The 18,085-nt window shown below is 35.4% G+C and overlaps 4 protein-coding genes and 1 pseudogene across 6 annotated transcripts; 1 reads left to right on the plus strand and 4 right to left on the minus strand.

Moving 5' to 3' along the window:
* Positions 1–3,592: 3,592 nt before the first annotated feature.
* Positions 3,593–4,948, minus strand: LOC147295544 (putative S-adenosylmethionine-dependent methyltransferase At5g38780). The gene is made up of 2 exons (XM_086234372.1): positions 4,418–4,948; positions 3,593–4,126 (listed from the first exon to the last, which is right to left on the minus strand). Exons 1-2 carry the CDS (start codon positions 4,433–4,435, stop codon positions 3,782–3,784), a joined length of 363 nt encoding a protein of 120 aa, XP_086090498.1. The 5' UTR covers positions 4,436–4,948; the 3' UTR covers positions 3,593–3,781.
* On the minus strand, positions 4,499–4,927 carry LOC147295545 (loganic acid O-methyltransferase-like). Its single transcript, XM_086231269.1, has one exon. It carries the CDS (start codon positions 4,925–4,927, stop codon positions 4,499–4,501), a length of 429 nt encoding a protein of 142 aa, XP_086087395.1.
* A 265-nt stretch (positions 4,949–5,213) lies between the features above and the next one.
* Positions 5,214–9,367, minus strand: LOC147295546 (uncharacterized; annotated as a pseudogene). Its single transcript, XR_015120826.1, has 4 exons — positions 8,368–9,367; positions 7,799–8,143; positions 5,975–6,640; positions 5,214–5,629 (listed from the first exon to the last, which is right to left on the minus strand). The product of XR_015120826.1 is annotated as an uncharacterized LOC147295546 (transcript).
* Positions 9,368–9,429: 62 nt separating this feature from the next.
* Positions 9,430–14,384, minus strand: LOC147295547 (uncharacterized). 2 transcript variants are annotated; one of them, XM_086233219.1, is made up of 13 exons: positions 14,148–14,383; positions 13,548–13,657; positions 13,343–13,453; positions 13,188–13,245; positions 13,009–13,098; positions 12,599–12,693; positions 12,365–12,418; positions 11,905–12,042; positions 11,476–11,536; positions 11,246–11,360; positions 10,918–10,987; positions 10,550–10,621; positions 9,430–10,260 (listed from the first exon to the last, which is right to left on the minus strand). In XM_086233219.1, the coding sequence occupies exons 1-13, from the start codon at positions 14,314–14,316 to the stop codon at positions 10,144–10,146; spliced, it is 1,260 nt and encodes a 419-aa protein (XP_086089345.1). In that variant the 5' UTR covers positions 14,317–14,383; the 3' UTR covers positions 9,430–10,143. The 2 variants fall into 2 exon arrangements, 1 of the variants encoding a protein (XP_086089345.1); XR_015120542.1 differs by lacking the exon at positions 10,918–10,987 and having other exon boundaries at positions 14,148–14,384.
* Positions 14,385–15,798: 1,414 nt separating this feature from the next.
* Positions 15,799–17,413, plus strand: GLIP6 (GDSL-motif lipase/hydrolase 6). The gene is made up of 4 exons (XM_086231270.1): positions 15,799–16,054; positions 16,142–16,287; positions 16,554–17,019; positions 17,175–17,413. Exons 1-4 carry the CDS (start codon positions 15,799–15,801, stop codon positions 17,411–17,413), a joined length of 1,107 nt encoding a protein of 368 aa, XP_086087396.1.
* The last annotated feature ends 672 nt before the right edge of the window (positions 17,414–18,085 follow it).

The raw sequence follows: 18,085 nt of genomic DNA on the forward strand, positions 1-18,085 counted from the left end.
AACCCTAAACCCTAATTAATTGCTTACTGTAGTATGTAGAGATCAAAACTATAAAGAACCTCGCAGTTGGACAACTTGGACTAACAAGTAACAACTATTGAATATTGTATTTTTCTCTGAAAAGAATGACAATGAGTCAACGATGGTATCATCAGTGACATCATCACCAAGGCAATAACTGAATAAGATAATTTGCTCATTGTTAATGTGTTGCATTAATATATGGGTACTGCTTGGATGCTCAATTTTGAGTATTATTTTGTATTTATTATCAATTACAAGAATTTATGATGAAGTTTATTATGAGAGAAAAGATGGTAGACTCCATCATGAACTCATATAATTAATAATGAGTACAAAATTGATACTTAAGATGTGAAATTTAATCTGCTCCAATGATGACCAAGGAGTGTAAGTGTTTTCACCTTTGAAGTCTGCACCCAACTCAAACCAAAATGGCATACGCCCTATTCTTTCGGGCACTTAATCATCAAATTCTAATCTCCTATGCTTATATACTAGGAAAATTTTATTCATACCCTATTAAATATTCATTATATCCTAAATCTAATTTTTTCTAAGACATCCATTTTTACCTGTAAATCAGAATTTTTTTTATTTTTTATTTTAAAAACCCCACAACAGACAACCCAACCAACGAGCCTCACCCACCACCGCCAAGAGGCCCAAGACCATCCCCTTTTTTTTATGTTGGTCACAGGGTAAAACTGGAATTTAGTGTTTACAAAAACATAGTAAGGTATATATTATTGAGAGCATTTGGTAGAGTATGAATAGAATTAGAGCATCTACAATAAATTTTTTCAAACAAAATTAAGATTTCATTAAGATTTGAAAAGCCAGATTAATATTTTAAGATTTAAAGAGTCAAATTTATTTGTTAAAATTGACGAGTTGACTAATACTTATTTTGACGAGCCTATTTGCAGAAGTTATTGGGGATGATTTATCTAACGTGGCACAGTTAATTGAGCAATGACTTTTGTTTTTTTTTTCTTACTCTATAACATTAAATTATTTCTAAATCCTGATCAACATCAAGGAATAATTGACCCATTAATTAATTTGTATAGTAGGAGGGGTGTAATAATGTTAGTTGGAACGACCTAATGCACAACATACTGATGATCAAGAGAGAAGAGAGGTGTTCTAGAAGCTGCTCGCTAATTAATTGCTTACTGTAGTCTGTAGACTGTAGAGATCAAAACTATAAAGAACCTCGCAGTTGTCCAACTTGGACTAACAAGTAACAACTATTGAATATTGTATTTTTCTCTGAAAAGAATGACAACGAGTCAACGATGGTATCATCGGTGACATCATCACCAAGGCAATAACAGAATAAAATAATTAGCTGTATAATGTGTTGCATTAATATATGGCATGCTTGGATACTCAATTTTGATTCTCATTTAATATTTATTATCAATCACATGAATTCATGATAAAATTCACTATAAATATGAAAGAGAAGATAATAAATTCTATTATAAGCTTATATAATTGGTAATGAATACAAGATTAGTACTCAAAGTTGAGTACCAAAATATTTTCTTTAATATATCTTTCAGCAGGAATACAATTTTTCAACATTATAATTAACAACAATTTAGAATATCGACAAATATGAAATATCTCTTTCTTGTTAATTAATTAATTTCAACATTATAATAGTAATTTATGGTCCAAGATAATTGTTACATTTGGAAATGGCCCATAAGAAGCTTAATTAATTAATTAAATCGGAGAGTTAAGCAACAAACATTTCTTAATTCTATTGTAGTACTAGTGCATATATGCAGGTCAAAATTAACTTATAAATATGGAACTTTGAATTCTTCATTCTTAATTTTAAAATAAGTTAACAATAATTTTAAAATAAGTTAACAATGTAAGTCATTGTCTCAACACCGGCTACAAGCTGTAGTTGAATTGGTTTTGCATTTTTCAAGCATATATTGTCGTAATTCGGAATTTGTTAATCTACAAATCTGTGCAGTCTAACGACTAGTCAAAGTGTTGGCATTAAATATTATATATATCTCTAGCTCTGTCGGCATTATTACTTGGAACTTAATTAATTTGTTCACCTGACTCGCACATGTACACTTCACGATCGACATCGACATGAATAGGGGGAGAATTGTAATCACTGATCAAGACAAATCGTATCCACTAACTAGTACGCCATTCACTCAAATTTGTATGACTAGATTCTTCAACGGTTAGCAGGCACAAGTTAATAATAAAATAAAATTAGAGAGAAAAAGTGTGGGAATACCGGCCTATCTCATATAAAATTCTCCAAACAAGTTGGACTTTCATTATAAATGCGTCGGGTACTCAGGTGACAACAAAGCCATTGTATTTGGAAGTTTGCCACGTAAAGTGACGTAAGTGCATTGACCGTGAACTAATATTCAAGGTAATATTTGATGTGGATTGGCTTCATGAGAATTTTAGTTGATCCTTATTTAATCTTTAGTCATTTGTACTTTTATGAAATTAAAAGAAAATGTAAATATGTAGATTAATGACAAAAAAGAAAAAGAAATTAAGTAGAGCATCAATCGCATGTCCTACTTCTCTTTGACTACATTTGACACATTAGATTGTGTTGAACTAGACTATTCGAATTAGAAAGCTTGATAAACAAAATAATATTGTCTTATGTTTGATGCATCAACAAAGCTATAATTACTTTAAATATATATATTAATTATTAAACCTTTTTAATATACTTTGAAGGGTTAATATTTAATCATTAAATGTTTCATAGTTTTAAAATCTAAAATAATTGATTAATTTGTTTTTTATTAAAAAATGATATCAAATGACATTGCATCTCTCCATTTCCTTGTACACCATATGATCTAACCACTATATTAGGTATTATTTTGAGTAAAAGTATTGTTTTGACCTCTATTTATACTATATTGTAGTATAATTTCTCTAAATAAAAATTCAATTCAGTCACAACTTAACTGTGACTGTCTCACAATTTAGGTGACTGTCTCACAACTAAATTTGAAGTTGTGAGTGTCGTACAGTCACAACTAAATCTGAAGTTGAGACTATATTAGCCAACTTCCAAAACAATCCTCAAGGGCAATTTTGTCGAAACTTTATAAATTTTAACTAGCACTTATAAGATGTAGGCCAAAAGACAAAAATGTCAAATGGAAAGGCTCAAATCAAAGGGGTCAATATATTTGTGACCTAATCTAAAAAACTACATTTAAATTTAGTAGTTCAATTGAAATATTATATGGTCTTTATGTTATTCTAAAAATTATTAGAATTTGGTATTTAATCTTAAAAGAATTATAGAATTATAGCATGAAGAAAACACAACCCAAAAGATTTAAAGTCATAAATCTAGACCTTTATTGAACAAATGAAATAATTAGTAGACCAAAACATAACTTAAAAAGATCATGAACCAAAATTGAATTGGGGTATAAAATAAGTGGACCAAATCTGTAATTTCCTCTCTATATATATATATATACATATATTTTGTTGGTTAACTATACCAGACCTACCAGTCCAAGCCATTGATTATATTTTGTTGGCTACTTGGTATGATTCAATGCTGCACTGCTAGCAAGCTGATTATTCTGTTATGTTCTGTTTAGTGTTAGCAAATGGACCCAAATAACAAAAATCACTTGTGAGACAAGACAAGGCGAACCCTTTTTATTGCTAATTAAAGAGGCCTAGCTCATAAGTTCATGTCATTGATTCTTAGTCATTGGCATTAATTGCGCTTGAGGAGTACAGCAATTATAGGACATCTCTGGATATCTGGATTTTGAAGAAGTGACGACTCTGCAATTTTCATGGAGAAGTGCTCAAACATTTCATCTATGACATCACTTCCAAAGTGTTTCCCCATGATTCCCTCAAACGCAGCCCTAATCACCCCAGAAATCTGCTTGGGGCCAGTCTCCTTGATGAGATGATGATCACTAGGGTTGCTTAGTGCCTCCATTTTCTCTATGCTAAAATCTCTGTTTCTCTCTATTATACCCCTCAACTCTTTTAATGATGGAAAATATAGCGGCAAGTTGAAAGAGTCCACTTTCTCCTTGCTTACTAATCCCTGCAATATATGAGAATGGCAATAGCTAGGATCATGATCAGGGTCGTCGGCTATGAGATTGTGGAGACTTGAGGTGAATCATAAAAATGGGTCCTCGACCCTTAATGTACGTTACTTGACATAATATATATGTGAGTATAGTAGGAGTAAAGAGTATAAAATTTGGGGGTCCTCAACCTTTGGAAGCCTGAGGGGGTTGCCTCCTAAACCCTACCCTCCGGGCCAGCTCTGATCATGATCTTGAAAAAATAGATCATGGATATCAGAGAATTGAACCAGTTAATTACTTACCATGTTGGCCTTGTCCATCAGGGTAGATTCCAAAAGTTGTAACTGCAATCCACTATTGGTTTCATAACTTCCTTAGAGCTGCTAGTAGAGAATCCTCCCAGCATTCCATGCAGGGGAGGTTCTATCAGTGAACTGTCCGGGTACATTCGAAAGCCAGTTGAGTGCACAAGTTGAATTCACAAAATGAAGGCATGCCTTGGGAAACAACACGCCGTGAAAGGAACCCGGTACCCCTGCAGCAAAGTATTGCCTTAGAGGTGGGAGTGATGCAAAGAGAGTGTTGAAATCATTGGAGACTTGATCACTGAACAACACCAGGAATTCGGGGAGTTGAGAATTTAGTTCTTGAGATTGGAATTTAAGCTGCACAGCTTCTAGTATGTTCTGCACGGCAAGAAATGTGTTGGGCCCAGTTGCGCAGCCCAAGTCTGCAATACAAAATGTGTTTAAAGAAGCTGATGCAGAAAGTTGTTTGATGTCAAGCTTCTCAGCAATTTCCTCTTTGATCATTTCTTGAGCAGCTTCCAAAGCTCCTCTCTAATTCAAGTTAAACAGCAGGACATGTACATACATCTTGTCAAGTTGTCAATATATATCAACCATGTACTAAATGTAAGTTGTAACATAACAATTACTTCTTTCATCATCAGCATTGGTATGATTAACTACTATTCGTCTTGAAAAGAAAAAAAGAAAAGGAAAAAACCTGCAAGTCAGAGTTCTTGGGAAGACTTAGCTGATGTATGACAAGCGTTGTTAATACATTTCAAAGTTTGAAAGGCAGAAGAAGTGCACAGAATTTTGAAGACAGAATCATGCATAGTCCTTTGGCAGCATTTGATTTGAGTACTACACATGGAATGCAGCATTGCTGCGCTTAACAATCATAAATAAATTTTCTAGATTTGCAAAGCAAGTAACTCGAGGGGTCTTTGAGAATTCTTCTATCTTCTGCGTATATCTCTGGAAGAGCTCATCAATGAGCTCGGATCCGAAATGCTTGCATAGGATGTCTTCAAGTGTAGCCCTTATATGAATGCTGCAAAGTTGAAAGTCATCCGGAGTATGAAGATTGGGCTGGTAGCTTATTTCCTCTAGCCTCTCAATACTAAAGTGGTTTTTCATTCCCAACACAACTTGTTTAACTTCAGCGGCACTTGGAACATAAATGGGTAGATTAAACGAGTCCAAAAGAGCCTCACTCACCAAGCCCTGCAATTTACCAACCTCTATAATATCAATTTTCTTTTATTAAGTTGTTAACCTTTCAAAAATGATCAGTTAAGACTTGGCCCTTTCATTATAAACCTCCAATAGCAAGAATCATATGTAATATTTTGAAGTGGATATGACATAATTGATTTGAAATTGAAACCAAATTTATTCCATACCACTATGAATATATGAGCAGACGCAATTAGACAAATACCATACTAGAAAGGATTAATTGGTAGTTTTTTGCCACATTATGATTGATGTGAATCTTTGGATTATGGCATAATAGTAAAACACAAAAACAGAGCAAATCATGTTAGTAATTCTTTGAGATTAATTTACCTCTTTAGCCATCTCTGCAAGTGCATGTCCCAAACACTCAAGGACATGCATTAGAAATGCCTCTGAAGGGGGGGTTGACTCTGGCCGGCAGGGCATGAGAATGGCCAACAACCCATCCTCTGCCAACTCTGCTGACCTTGCAGTAAAGAAAGCCTCCATGTCCAACTGAAACTGAGTAGCATAAGCCTCTCCTACTTCATTGGAGCTACTCGGGTAGCTAATTCTTCCTTTGTTCCATGCCAGAGACTCTTCTTTAGTGACTTCTTGAGGAACCTTGGTGAGCCACTGAAGTGAAAAAGAGGTGTGCATGAAGTTCATTGAGGCCTTGGGAAATAGCCGTCCATGGAACAAGCCTGGAACTCCAGCTGCCATGTAAGTCTTGTCAAATGGGAGGGCTTTAAATAGCGTGTTGAAGTCGTTTGCAACATGATCATTGAAGAAGACATGGAATTCAGGCAATTGGGACTCCAAGCCCTGAGTGTTGAACTTGAGCTTCACAGCTTCTATGATGGTTTGGACACAAGTAAAGGTGTTGGGTCCAACTGAACATCCAAGATCTGCAATTCTGAATACTGGTGCAACAGAGGCATTGGAATTGTTATGAATTAAGAGCTTTTCTTGGATGCTATTTATTAATAAGGCCTTTGCTTCATTGGATCCCTCTTCCTGTGATCACAGTCAACTGTTTGACACCATCATAAATTCATAATTTTTCTTGAATTTTAAGGAACAACGAATATGTAAATCTCCTGGAACATAATGAGTTGATAGTTATTAGTGGGAATTTAATGAAAAGGAGAGAGACACTGAGACCTGGTACTTGGAATTCTGGGAATAGCTGTTGAGGTCATCCCCACCATTCATTACAAAGGACTCCCCCATGCCCGTAATACTTGAATCTCTGCCTCTCTTGTGTTACAGAGACAGATTGCTTCATTTTTCTCCCATCCCATGACTTGTTATAGGAATAGGATAGATGCTCAAAAGGCCTTAAGTCAATCTCTTGGACGGATTCTGACAAGAATCTTCTCCATCACTAGCAGCATCTAGCATACACGTGGCAGAATCAAATGACCACAAACTGACAGAAGTGCATCCATGAAACCCATGTTACCTTACCCCCTTCAACCTGAATCCAAGCATCTTAGTACTAAACTTATCGTTGGTCAGATAACAAACAAGTCACATCCAAGAGAGAGTATAAAATGAACTTAACAAACTTATTGTTGGTCAGATACAGTGGAATTGGTACTTTTGGGGCACAACACACAAATGAATGCTTTTGAAAACATCCAAAACTTTATATTTATATTGAAAAAACTCTAACACGCCTGTGGCAGCATTGTAAACAATATAATACAACCAACTTGGACCTTAATTCTTATGATTCTTACCGGATATCAAAACAATGAGGATTGCTTATAATAAGTTTTTCACTCGAATCATATTCAGGGCAACATGACCATGTGGTCCATGTGCTACTTTAGAAAGATGAATGGAATTCCAGGAAAAAAAAAGGCCAAAACTTAGGGTCCATTTAGTATCCTTTTCAGATTCTATGTTTTGATTTCATCTATGTTATAGATGAAAACGGGACCTAAACTACTCGTCAAAGTAGAAATTTAAGAAACACAAATATATAAATCAACAAATGGATAGCAGAAATTTAAATCTGCAAAAAAGTGAAAATTTTAACAATTTTTTTCACAAGAAAATCCATGAAGATAATAAAGCCATTCTGAGAAGGCAGAAGTATATAGAATTTTGAAGACAGAATCAAGTAGAGTATAGTCCTTTGGCAGCATTTGACTACATATGACATACCGCATTGCGCTTAACAAGCATAAATAAATTTTCCATCTTCGAAATGCCAGTAAACTGAGGTGTCTTTGAGAATTCTTCTAACTTCTGAGAATATCTCTTGAAAAGTTCATCAATGAGCTCGGGTCCGAAATGCTTGCATAGGATGCCTTCCATTACAGCTCTTACATGAAGGCTGGATACTCGAATGTCATCAGGAGTATTAAGCTTGGTTGGGTAGTATATTTCCTCTAACCTCTCAATACTAATAAGGTTTTTCATACCCAACATCACTCCTTTAACTTCAGTGGCACTTGGAATGTACATGGGTAGATTGAACAAGTCCAAACGAGCCTCACTCACCAAGCCCTGCAATTTACCAATCTCTATATATCAAAGACAACCTACTAATCTAGGATTAGTCATTATGAGCAGAGACAATTAGACAGATAGTATACTAGCAAGAGAGTATTTTAATTGATAGTGTTTCGCCACATTAAAAGAAAAATAAAATTGATGTGAAATCTTGGGAATCTGTCACAATAGTAAAACACAAAAACAGAGCAAATAATATTAATTCTTTTTAGCTTTACCTCTTTGGCCATATCTGCAAGTGCATGTCCCAAACACTCAAAGCCAAACATGATAACTGAATCTGAAGGGAGGGTTGCATCTGGCCGGCAAGGCATCAGAATGGCCAACAACCCATCTTCTGCCAACTCTTCTGACCTTGCAGCAAAGAAAGCCTCCATGTCAGACAGAAACTGAGCAGTATAAGCCTCTTCAACTTCACTGGAGCTACTCACATACGTAATTCTTCCTTTGTTCCATGCCGGAGACTCTTCTTGAGTAACTTGTTGGGGAACCCTGGTGAGCCAGTGAAGTGCTGAAGAGGAGTGCATGAAGTTCATTGAGGCCTTGGGAAATAGCCGACCATGGAACGAGCCTGGAACTCCAGTTGCCATGTAAGTCCTGTCAAATGGGGGGCCTTAAATAGCGTGTTGAAGTCGTTTGCAACATGATCATTGAAGAAGACATGGAATTCAGGCAATTGGGAGGCCAAGCCTTGAGTTTTGAACTTGAGCTTCACAGCTTCTATGATGGTTTGGACACAAGCAAAGGTGTTGGGTCCAACTGAACATCCCAGGTCAGCGAAAGGAGAGATAGATAGAGACCTGGTACTTGGAATTCTGGGTGTAGCTGTTGAGGTCATCCCCACCATTCATTGCAAAGGACTCCTCCATGGCTTTTATTAGGCCTTACACTTGACTCTGCTTCTTTTATATTTGAAAGTCAGATGGTTTCATTTGCTCCCACCCCCATGACTTCTTATACAGGGCAGAGAACCCCAAGTGTAGGGATAGATCAACCTTCATCATTACCTAACCTCCTTCCTTGATCTAAATTTCTTAATTCCAAGCATGTTATACTAACTTTTCTTTTTGGCCATATAGCAAACGAGTCAACCTAAAGAGCGAAAAATGAACAAGACAATAGCATAGGTACTTTTGGATCCCATATATTATTGTTTTCATAACTTTCTTTCTTTTTTTGAAAACCATCCTCGCCCATTAAATTACTAGTCTCATCCAAAGAGGAAACTTTTATGATTAAAATATCCTCAAATAGAAAATCACATATGTTCTATAAATATCTTCTTCTTTTTTTTTTTTTTTTTTTTTTTTTTCTGGTCATGACCGCCTGCCCCAGGGCCCAGAACATGGTTTGGTGGATTAAATCTGGAAGTTGCGAGAAAAATTATATTTTTACAAACTTTCATGCGAATGTAGAAAGTAGACGAACGGGGTAAGTGCAGTGGCCTTAAGTCGAGCTGAGATTGGGATTAGTGCACAGCATGTTGGGCAGAAAAATGGTTCACCTGTTTTATACGCTTCAAATTTCTAAAAATAAATAATAGAACTCCATATTGATGAGGCTGGATTTCTATTTGCTATGTATTCAAGAGACGAAATTAGGGTCATACTGCAATGGCCAAAACAAAATATGTTGGCGTAGATCTCTAACCAAAGAGAAATATTAGAGCATTCAGCATTACATTACACAGTATAAAATTTAATATCGAAAAAAACAGGGATCACAGAAAAATTTCACACCGAGAACATACTAAGTTGAAAGATCATCACTATATATGCAACCAAAAATGGGCAACCAAAAGAGAAGTCCATCATATCGTACTACTTTTATATTCTCCACTGATGGCATTTCACTTGGGCAAGAACTTTTAACCATATACTTTTTCATTCTTCATCCCCTAATCTATTCACAAACAATACAGCACTAAAATCAATAGCAGACGAACAAAACCTGGACAAAAGTGCACTCACAAATATTTCACTCCAAACCACTATTTATGGTTTATGTTGTGCATAAATTGAGGTACGGACTGCTTGGTGAGGAGTCAGAGCCTTTCCATTCACAAGTAATTGTTCTACGAAATCCACACGAAATGATTTGAACTGGTAAAACTGGCCAAATATACATGGGAACCAGAACAGAAGATGAACAATATTAATTTATTATATTCATTGGTTAATCAATAGAAAGAGAGAGCGAATATTTATTACAGTAATTCATAGAAATCAACAATATGGCATTCCATAAATAAGACTGTATTGAAGCATTCTAATTACTTGAACTTATGTTAATCAAACCAAAAAGAAATTAATCATTTTTTAATTGGAGCATTTAAGCATTCTAATTACTAAATTAATCAAACCAAAAAGAAAAACTGTCAAACTAATGTTATAGAAGTACCTTTCCTTTCCAAGAAAAATTGATGTGCCGATAGAAGGGTTCCAATATTGTTAGCTGATCTCCTTCTTTGATCTGTGAGAACAAGGTTCAGTTTAACTCTTAAATCACTTGAACTGATGAAAAGAAAGCACATGATTTATCATCATTATTTTCAATACATTGATGGATAGGAGTCATTTGCTACTGGCAAAAAAAAAAAAAAGGTTTTTGTTTAATTGGGTGGTTTTGCTGAGGTTCCACAGGCAACCTTAATAACAGTTAAAATGGAAAAATTGCTGATTTATCACACCCAACACCACCTCCCCTCCCCCCTCCAAAACACCCCAGAAGAAAACAAATCATTTAAATCTTAAGCTACTAACTCTTACCGAATCATACTGAATGCCATAGACTGACAGAACAAAGTATACTTGATCTGAATCACATGCCAAATAGTACCTAAAAATAAGAAAGAGAGGATAAAATGGTCTAGAGCAATGCAAAACAACTAAAATACACACGCACCCTGCAGTCTCTCTCACACACACAGAGCAAGTTTGTTTTATCAATCGTTTCAAATTTCACAACTTCACAGCAGATATGTAAGGTTCTTGCTTGTATAGCACATATTAGCAAAAGAAAATGTAAGCAAGTGCAGCATAAACTTGTAAAAAAATTAAATTTAGGCAAGTAGATATGCAAAGTATGAGAACTTACAATGGAGCAACATTTTCATGCTTAATGAAGAATAGAACTTTTCCCACTAAGGCTACTGCTTTGTTCAGACCCTCTGACAGAAGATCTACAGTAGCTCTGCTGTGTGAGGAATTCACTTATAGAACATGCAAGCAAAGAAAATCAGTATACTCCCATGGGGCATACTCACTGAAACTCAAAATCACCATAAACTATAATATATTAAAGGGTAAGGTAGCAATGTAGCATACACTTTACAGCAGCCAGAGATGATGCTGAAGATGCAAGTCGTTTAGCTCTAGCATGTCCCCCCTATAATACCAAAATCTTATAAAAACCAATCTTATTAGAACCACACACCTAAACACGCACACACACACACACACACACACACACACACACACACACATATACATATATGGATGATATGAGATTTTGAAAAACTGTTGACTGTAGAGTGTCCTTAAACTGGATGCCACTTTAAATACTTAATTATGCACAATATTACCAAGATATGTGTGTTTTTGTTAGTCCCCAGTTTCCCATCAATCTGAACAAATGCAGTCCGCAAAATGGTGTCTTTCAACCAGTAAACCATGCTACTTATAAAGAGAGAAAAACACACACACACACACATTGAAGACCAAAAAATACCACATTTACAACGAGAAATGCATTACCCTTAACAAAGTATCTAGCTTGTCAAGAAGGTTAACAATCTTTTGAACCTCCTCTGTAGCACTGAGACCAGGATCCTTTAAAGCAGCAGCTTCAAATCCAGTAAGGGCCCTTTCATAATTTTCTAGATATTTGTTTACCTGAAACCAGAAACTCAATGTTATAATTGTACGCAACATGGGTTATTGAGCAGTACTTTTTGATGAACTTAAGTCATGCAACTCATGTGACTTTTATACATTATCACCATCATCTTTTATTTATACACCATCTCTTTACTTAACAAAAGAAGAAAAGAAAATAATTTTATCATTACTGTTTCCTATTCTCTCCACCTCTCTGTCTTTAACCAAAATAGATTCTGATTCATAGAAACAAAAGAGATTAAGGAATCACCGACGTGAAAAATTAGAGAAACTTATGAGTAATTCAGACATATATCAGAAGGTAAACTGAACTTACAGTGGCACAGTTAAAATATAGGTCTGGATTGGACTTCATTCTCTCATCTTTTTCCTGATAAGTAATATTAAAAATTAGAACATCTTCCATACTTATAAGAAGAAAAAGCCTAAATTACAGCACCTGAATAAATAAATAATTCCCCTAAACGTGCTCAGTGGAACACCCATAATCAACAAAAGATGCATCAACAGGAAACAGATCTCTTGGAAAGTTCTTATTTTGCACACTTACAGAATTTTGGTATGCTTTCAAAGACTGCAAAAGTTTGGCGTGGTCCCAAGCTCCAGTCACAAAAAAACTTGTAAGACATGCATTTCCAAGGTTGTCTGTCAATAAGGTTAGATAATCTTAATAGACAGAACAAACAATAAAAAATAAAAAATTAGTCATTGAAGTGAAAGGGGATTATGTGAATCACTAGAAAATATATGAAATGTATGTACAAAATACTAATGTATCTCAGTATGCAACCCAAACAAAAGTGACCAACTTATCATCTAGGTGTCAAAGTAAGCCAACCAGGAGAAGGCTAGCAAACATCCAATACAAGTGTCATATGCTATACAGTATATCAAGTATAAATCATACTCAAAGCTGAAGAAGATAGAACTTTTTTAAATGGTCAAATTATGAGATCTTACACCATGAATTCCCATCCTTGACATCCAAAGATATGGCTTCCTTGGCATGTTTAATGCTTTCATCAACAAGTTCTGCCTGATTATCAGTACCTAGAAAAGGAGATGAAATTTAGGTAAGCATAATGCTGCACAAGTCATGATAGACAACAGGAAAAATGAGTTGAGAAATAAAAGGTTGCCTTGAGCCATTTTTCTTTCGAGCATTGACAGTTGACAAAGTATCTGTTTATTTGAACCCTGCACAAGACACAACATAAGTATCTATCATAAAACTCACAGTAAAGTGCATCAAGAGGTCAAGTGATAAAACCACAGAAATCTAATCAAAGATAACCTTGCTTAGTGCAAGAGTGAAGCAGTTTTTGGCTGAAGATAGATCTCCCTTCTTCCAAATGCAGTTGCCTAAACACAGCCAAGCATCTGCAAGAGATGGATTCAACTTAACCTGCATTGTTGAATAATATATTTCAGGAAATGAACTTCAGCTTGAGCATTACAACATGCTGAACTACTGGAAATTACAATCCGTTGTTGCTTACAGCTTTTGAGAGATGGTCCTCTGCTTCTCTTCTATAGTCCGGTAATACATCCAATATCTTTCCTCTCAGGTATTCGTATGTTGCACGTTGTGCTGGAAGTTTCCTTTGCTCTGGTAAAGGACATGGTGTTTTAGACTTAAACGGAATGAGATATAAATACAACCAAAGAACAACGAAATTAGCAGTGACAACCATTTAGGCACCAGAGAACCAAATAAGACCAACCACAAACTAGCTTTTTCGGTTTCCCACATACATTGGCATTGAAACGAAAAAGACTTCCATTAGTGGCAGATTTTGATGCTATCAAGTAAGGGGTCTCTCAAATTTTTTAGTACTCAAAACACTTCCACTAGTAGCAGATTTTGATACTATCAAGTAATGGGTCTCTCAAACTTTTAGTACCTATTCCAACCAATGTAGCCCAAATAATGGTTCCATGTAAGCCAAAACGAAACTCTAAGGTCCTTCAAACAAGCATATCAACGAAAATCCAGAAAAAGAGAACGGCACAAATAAGTATTAAGCTCCAAAAGACAAATAACAGCTTCAAAGGGCTTTCACGAAGGGTCAAATGAAATGGGTACATGGAAATATTACCGGGAGGAATGGAATCGAGGAGCTTGAGAGCGAGATCGGATTCTCTTTTTAAGTTGGCGATTTTATCATGTGGGTTTGCTGGAAAGTAGGTGTCTCGTACTAGGTAAAGAGCTTCGGCAGCTTTTGCTGCTTTGGCCAGTGGATCGTCTTCCACTGCTTGACTGCTCATCGCTCGGAGACACACACAGACAAGTGACAACTATGAGAACGCAAAGATGACGACACAGAGAAACAGGAAAATGGCTTGAAACGCGTCGTTTAAATCTGAGCCAAAAACTGTAGCTTAAAAAAAACGGTGACGCAGGGAGGCGCATAAGTATAACATTAACCGACGTGCTGTACTCATTATTATAACGACATGTCGTGTTCATTTTTTTTTTTTTTCATGGATTATAATTTCGAAGTTTCCCACTTTCCTACCATGATTCTTTTTCTATCCAAGAGAGCATGATTTTTTCTGTTTTTGACGCCGACCATCATTCTATTTATTTTATAACCAATTATGGTTCTATTTAAAGTTTAAACAAAAAAATAGTTTGTAATTTCTAACTTAAGTGATATTTGAGGGCGCATGAAAATGATAAATCGTAAATTAGAATCTTAATGTTTTATACTTTTATGTAAAAAAAGTTCTCCCATTTTTATAGTAAAAAAGTGAATGAGAAAAAGATATTTCTTTCCTTCTCTTCCTCCTACGTCATTAATGCTTGTGTTTTTTCTTTTTGATATGGAAAGCGGAACTTAGACTTCGAACATTTTTCAACAATGGGATCGGAAACTAAATTTTATTAGGCTAATAATTGATTGGTTACATCGATCAATGCCTGTATTGGTCATTGCATGATCAACTATTGAAACTACTTTGTTTAAATCTAAATAACAAAGACGACGTAATAAATAAAAAAAATTAATGATAGCTAGAATAAAATTTTCATTACAAAAGTTATAAGGAAAACTAAGAAAATTATAAAATAAAAACTTAAAATTAATTTGAGAGTTTTCTTTTTTGGAAAGAATTAAACCTAAATGAACAACTTAAAAACCGAAGCAATTGAACCATAAGGAGTTTTCTTTTATTTTTAAGTTGGAGAAGAGGGATTCAAATTTAAGATTAACGAAAGTTGAACTTAATGATTTCAACAAACAGTACAACAGACAATTATACTGGAGTTTTAGTTTGTAGTTTGTACGGGTGGGATAACAGTTTTTAACAAAACCCTATAGTTAGAAACTAATTACAAGTTGTTTAACCAATCACAACTGATTTGAAACTAATCAATTGAGCTCAACTTTGGTTACGTGGCAGATGGTGTGGCTTCTCTTCAAAAAAGATCACTTCCAATAAAATAAAAAGAAAATTACAAGGCCAATAATTAATTAGTTGATAAGAAGCATATAAGTTGGACAGTTTTAAATGAGAAACGAACAATTTTGATGTCGTTCATTCATAAAGCTGATATGGTGATATAAATGCATGAGAGCCTTGATATGCACCATGCTCGTGCATTCTGTTGCATTCTTTTGTCTCGACTTGTGGACTCTCTCGTCACCTTTCTTTGTCTCTTTAATATATTAGTTCTTTTTTCTTATTTTCATATATAGCTTCTCTTCCATAACAGTACTAGCTAGCTCTTCCTTAATCCCTATACACATGGAGAAAGTACTAGGCTTAAAGATGATCATACTTGTCCTAATTGGGTCTCTATCATTTTCATCATCAGTTTCTGCATCAAATCATGATGTTGTGTCTGGGATCTTCACCTTCGGAGACTCAATCTTTGACGCCGGAAACAACCACTTCAACAAGAACTGCACCGCTCAAGCAGATTTCCCCCCTTATGGCTCAAGCTTCTTCCACTTCCCCACTGGGAGGTTCACTAATGGCAGAACTGTTGCTGACTTCATTTGTCAGACCCTACACCTTAATTAATTTACTACTCTTCTAATTGTTATTGATTTAATTGCTTTTTGATTAATATTTGGCATATATGCAGCACAATTCATCGGCATTGATTTCCAAAAACCATATCTTGAGCTACAGATTGAAGTTTCAAACGGAAGCCGGAAAGGGTATCCCTCCAATGGCATTAACTTTGCCAGTGCTGGCAGTGGTGTTTTGGAAGGAACAAATGATGTTTTGGTAAGAAATCATGAGAAATTAATTATATTATGTCATCGGACAAGATATTAATTATAATTCATTCGAACGGTCAATATATCATGTGAGATTTTATTAACTGTATAATCTAAATTAACAAAAAAAAGTTACCAAATTAATTAATATATATATATATATGCTTGATTTTCTCCAAAAGAAAGAACATATGCTTGGTTAATTTCCAAGTTTGACCATGTGGTAGCTGGCTGAAATTTAATCAATTAAATGTGGATGCCATATATGCACAGGGAGTGACCACACTCCAGGAACAATTACGACAATTCCAAACATTGGTGGAGCAAAACCACATCAACAAAAGTGTAGTCGAAAAATCCATCTTCTTCCTGGAATCTGGTTCCAACGACATCTTCAACTATTTTCTCCCATTTGAGCCTCCACCGCTCTCCCAAGATGCCTATGTGCAAGCCATGCTAACCGAGGTCACAAAATTTTTGGACCAAATTTACAACCTCGGCGCTCGCCGGATTGCTGTGTTTTCGCTAGGTCCTGTTGGCTGTGTCCCAGCCAGGGCCAATCTGCCCGATGCACCCATTAAGCAATGTTTTGAATTGATGAACTTGATGACTCAGAAATACAACAAGGGACTGGAAAGCTTGGTCTATGATATGCCCGTTAAGTACCCCGGCGTGCTCGGTGTTTATGGAGCAGTGTACAACATTGTTCAGGAATTTCGAGCCATTCCCACACGTTACCGTATGTAATTATATATCTTTTTTATAATTGTTTATGAGTAATATTAGATATATCATATTTACACATATTTTTAATAGAAGTAAATTTTATATCTATTAGAAATGACAAATAGTTTTTTTTTGTTCAACGTACTAATGATTTGAGTAATTGTGTAGGTTTTTCGGACGTATCGAATGCATGTTGTGGGAATGGAACTCTAGGAGGATTACTGCAATGCGGGAGGAAGGGGTACAATATTTGTGCAAAACCTGATGAGTTCTTGTTCTGGGATTACTTCCACCCATCGGAGCATGCTTACAAACTCATATCCAAGGCCTTGTGGGGTGGAAAGAAATCTCGAATTAGACCACTTAATTTGCAGACTCTTGCCAACATCACCCTCCCTCAAGTTTGACCAAAGCGTACCTTCAATTGATGAGTAATTTATCAAGTATATGTCAATATATAATGGATTGAAAAAATATATATATATCTCTCTCTTTGAGAAATTTCATGATTCTATATATATATATATATATATATATATGAATGTACTATATGGTTCAAACTCTAACCTTGAATGCCTAATTCATGTAATCCTTGTGATATCCTAAAATCTGATATCGATAATGTTGAATCGGTTCGTTACACCCTTGCACACTAATTTCAAGTCAATCGGATAGAGACAAAATTTTACATAATGTTGAATGAATTGCATGACCTAGATGATGAAAGTACATGACTAAAGCCTGGAACTCAAGCAGAATTGGGCCCATGTGATGCTTGGGCTGATATGACCCATTTAGTACATTCCCAAATAGTTACAAATGAATTGGGCCATGTGATGCTTGGGCTGATCTGACCCATTTTACACACTCATCATGTCTCATCTTAATCTCACATGGAAGAAGAAGACAAAAAAAAAAAACGTGGAAGAAGAGAATTCCCTAATTTATGTTATCCAGCCTATTCTTAAATTCTTATGGTACTTTTGGCATTATTGCAAGTTAAAGTTTGATGAGGACATGCTACTAATACCAAGTAGTAGCTTGTGTGCAACGTCTTGGTTGGTCAGAAATCGTTAACT

Source organism: Dryas octopetala, chromosome 2, assembly GCF_963921425.1.
Source record: "Dryas octopetala chromosome 2, drDryOcto1.1, whole genome shotgun sequence".
NCBI classification, from domain to species: domain Eukaryota; kingdom Viridiplantae; phylum Streptophyta; class Magnoliopsida; order Rosales; family Rosaceae; genus Dryas; species Dryas octopetala.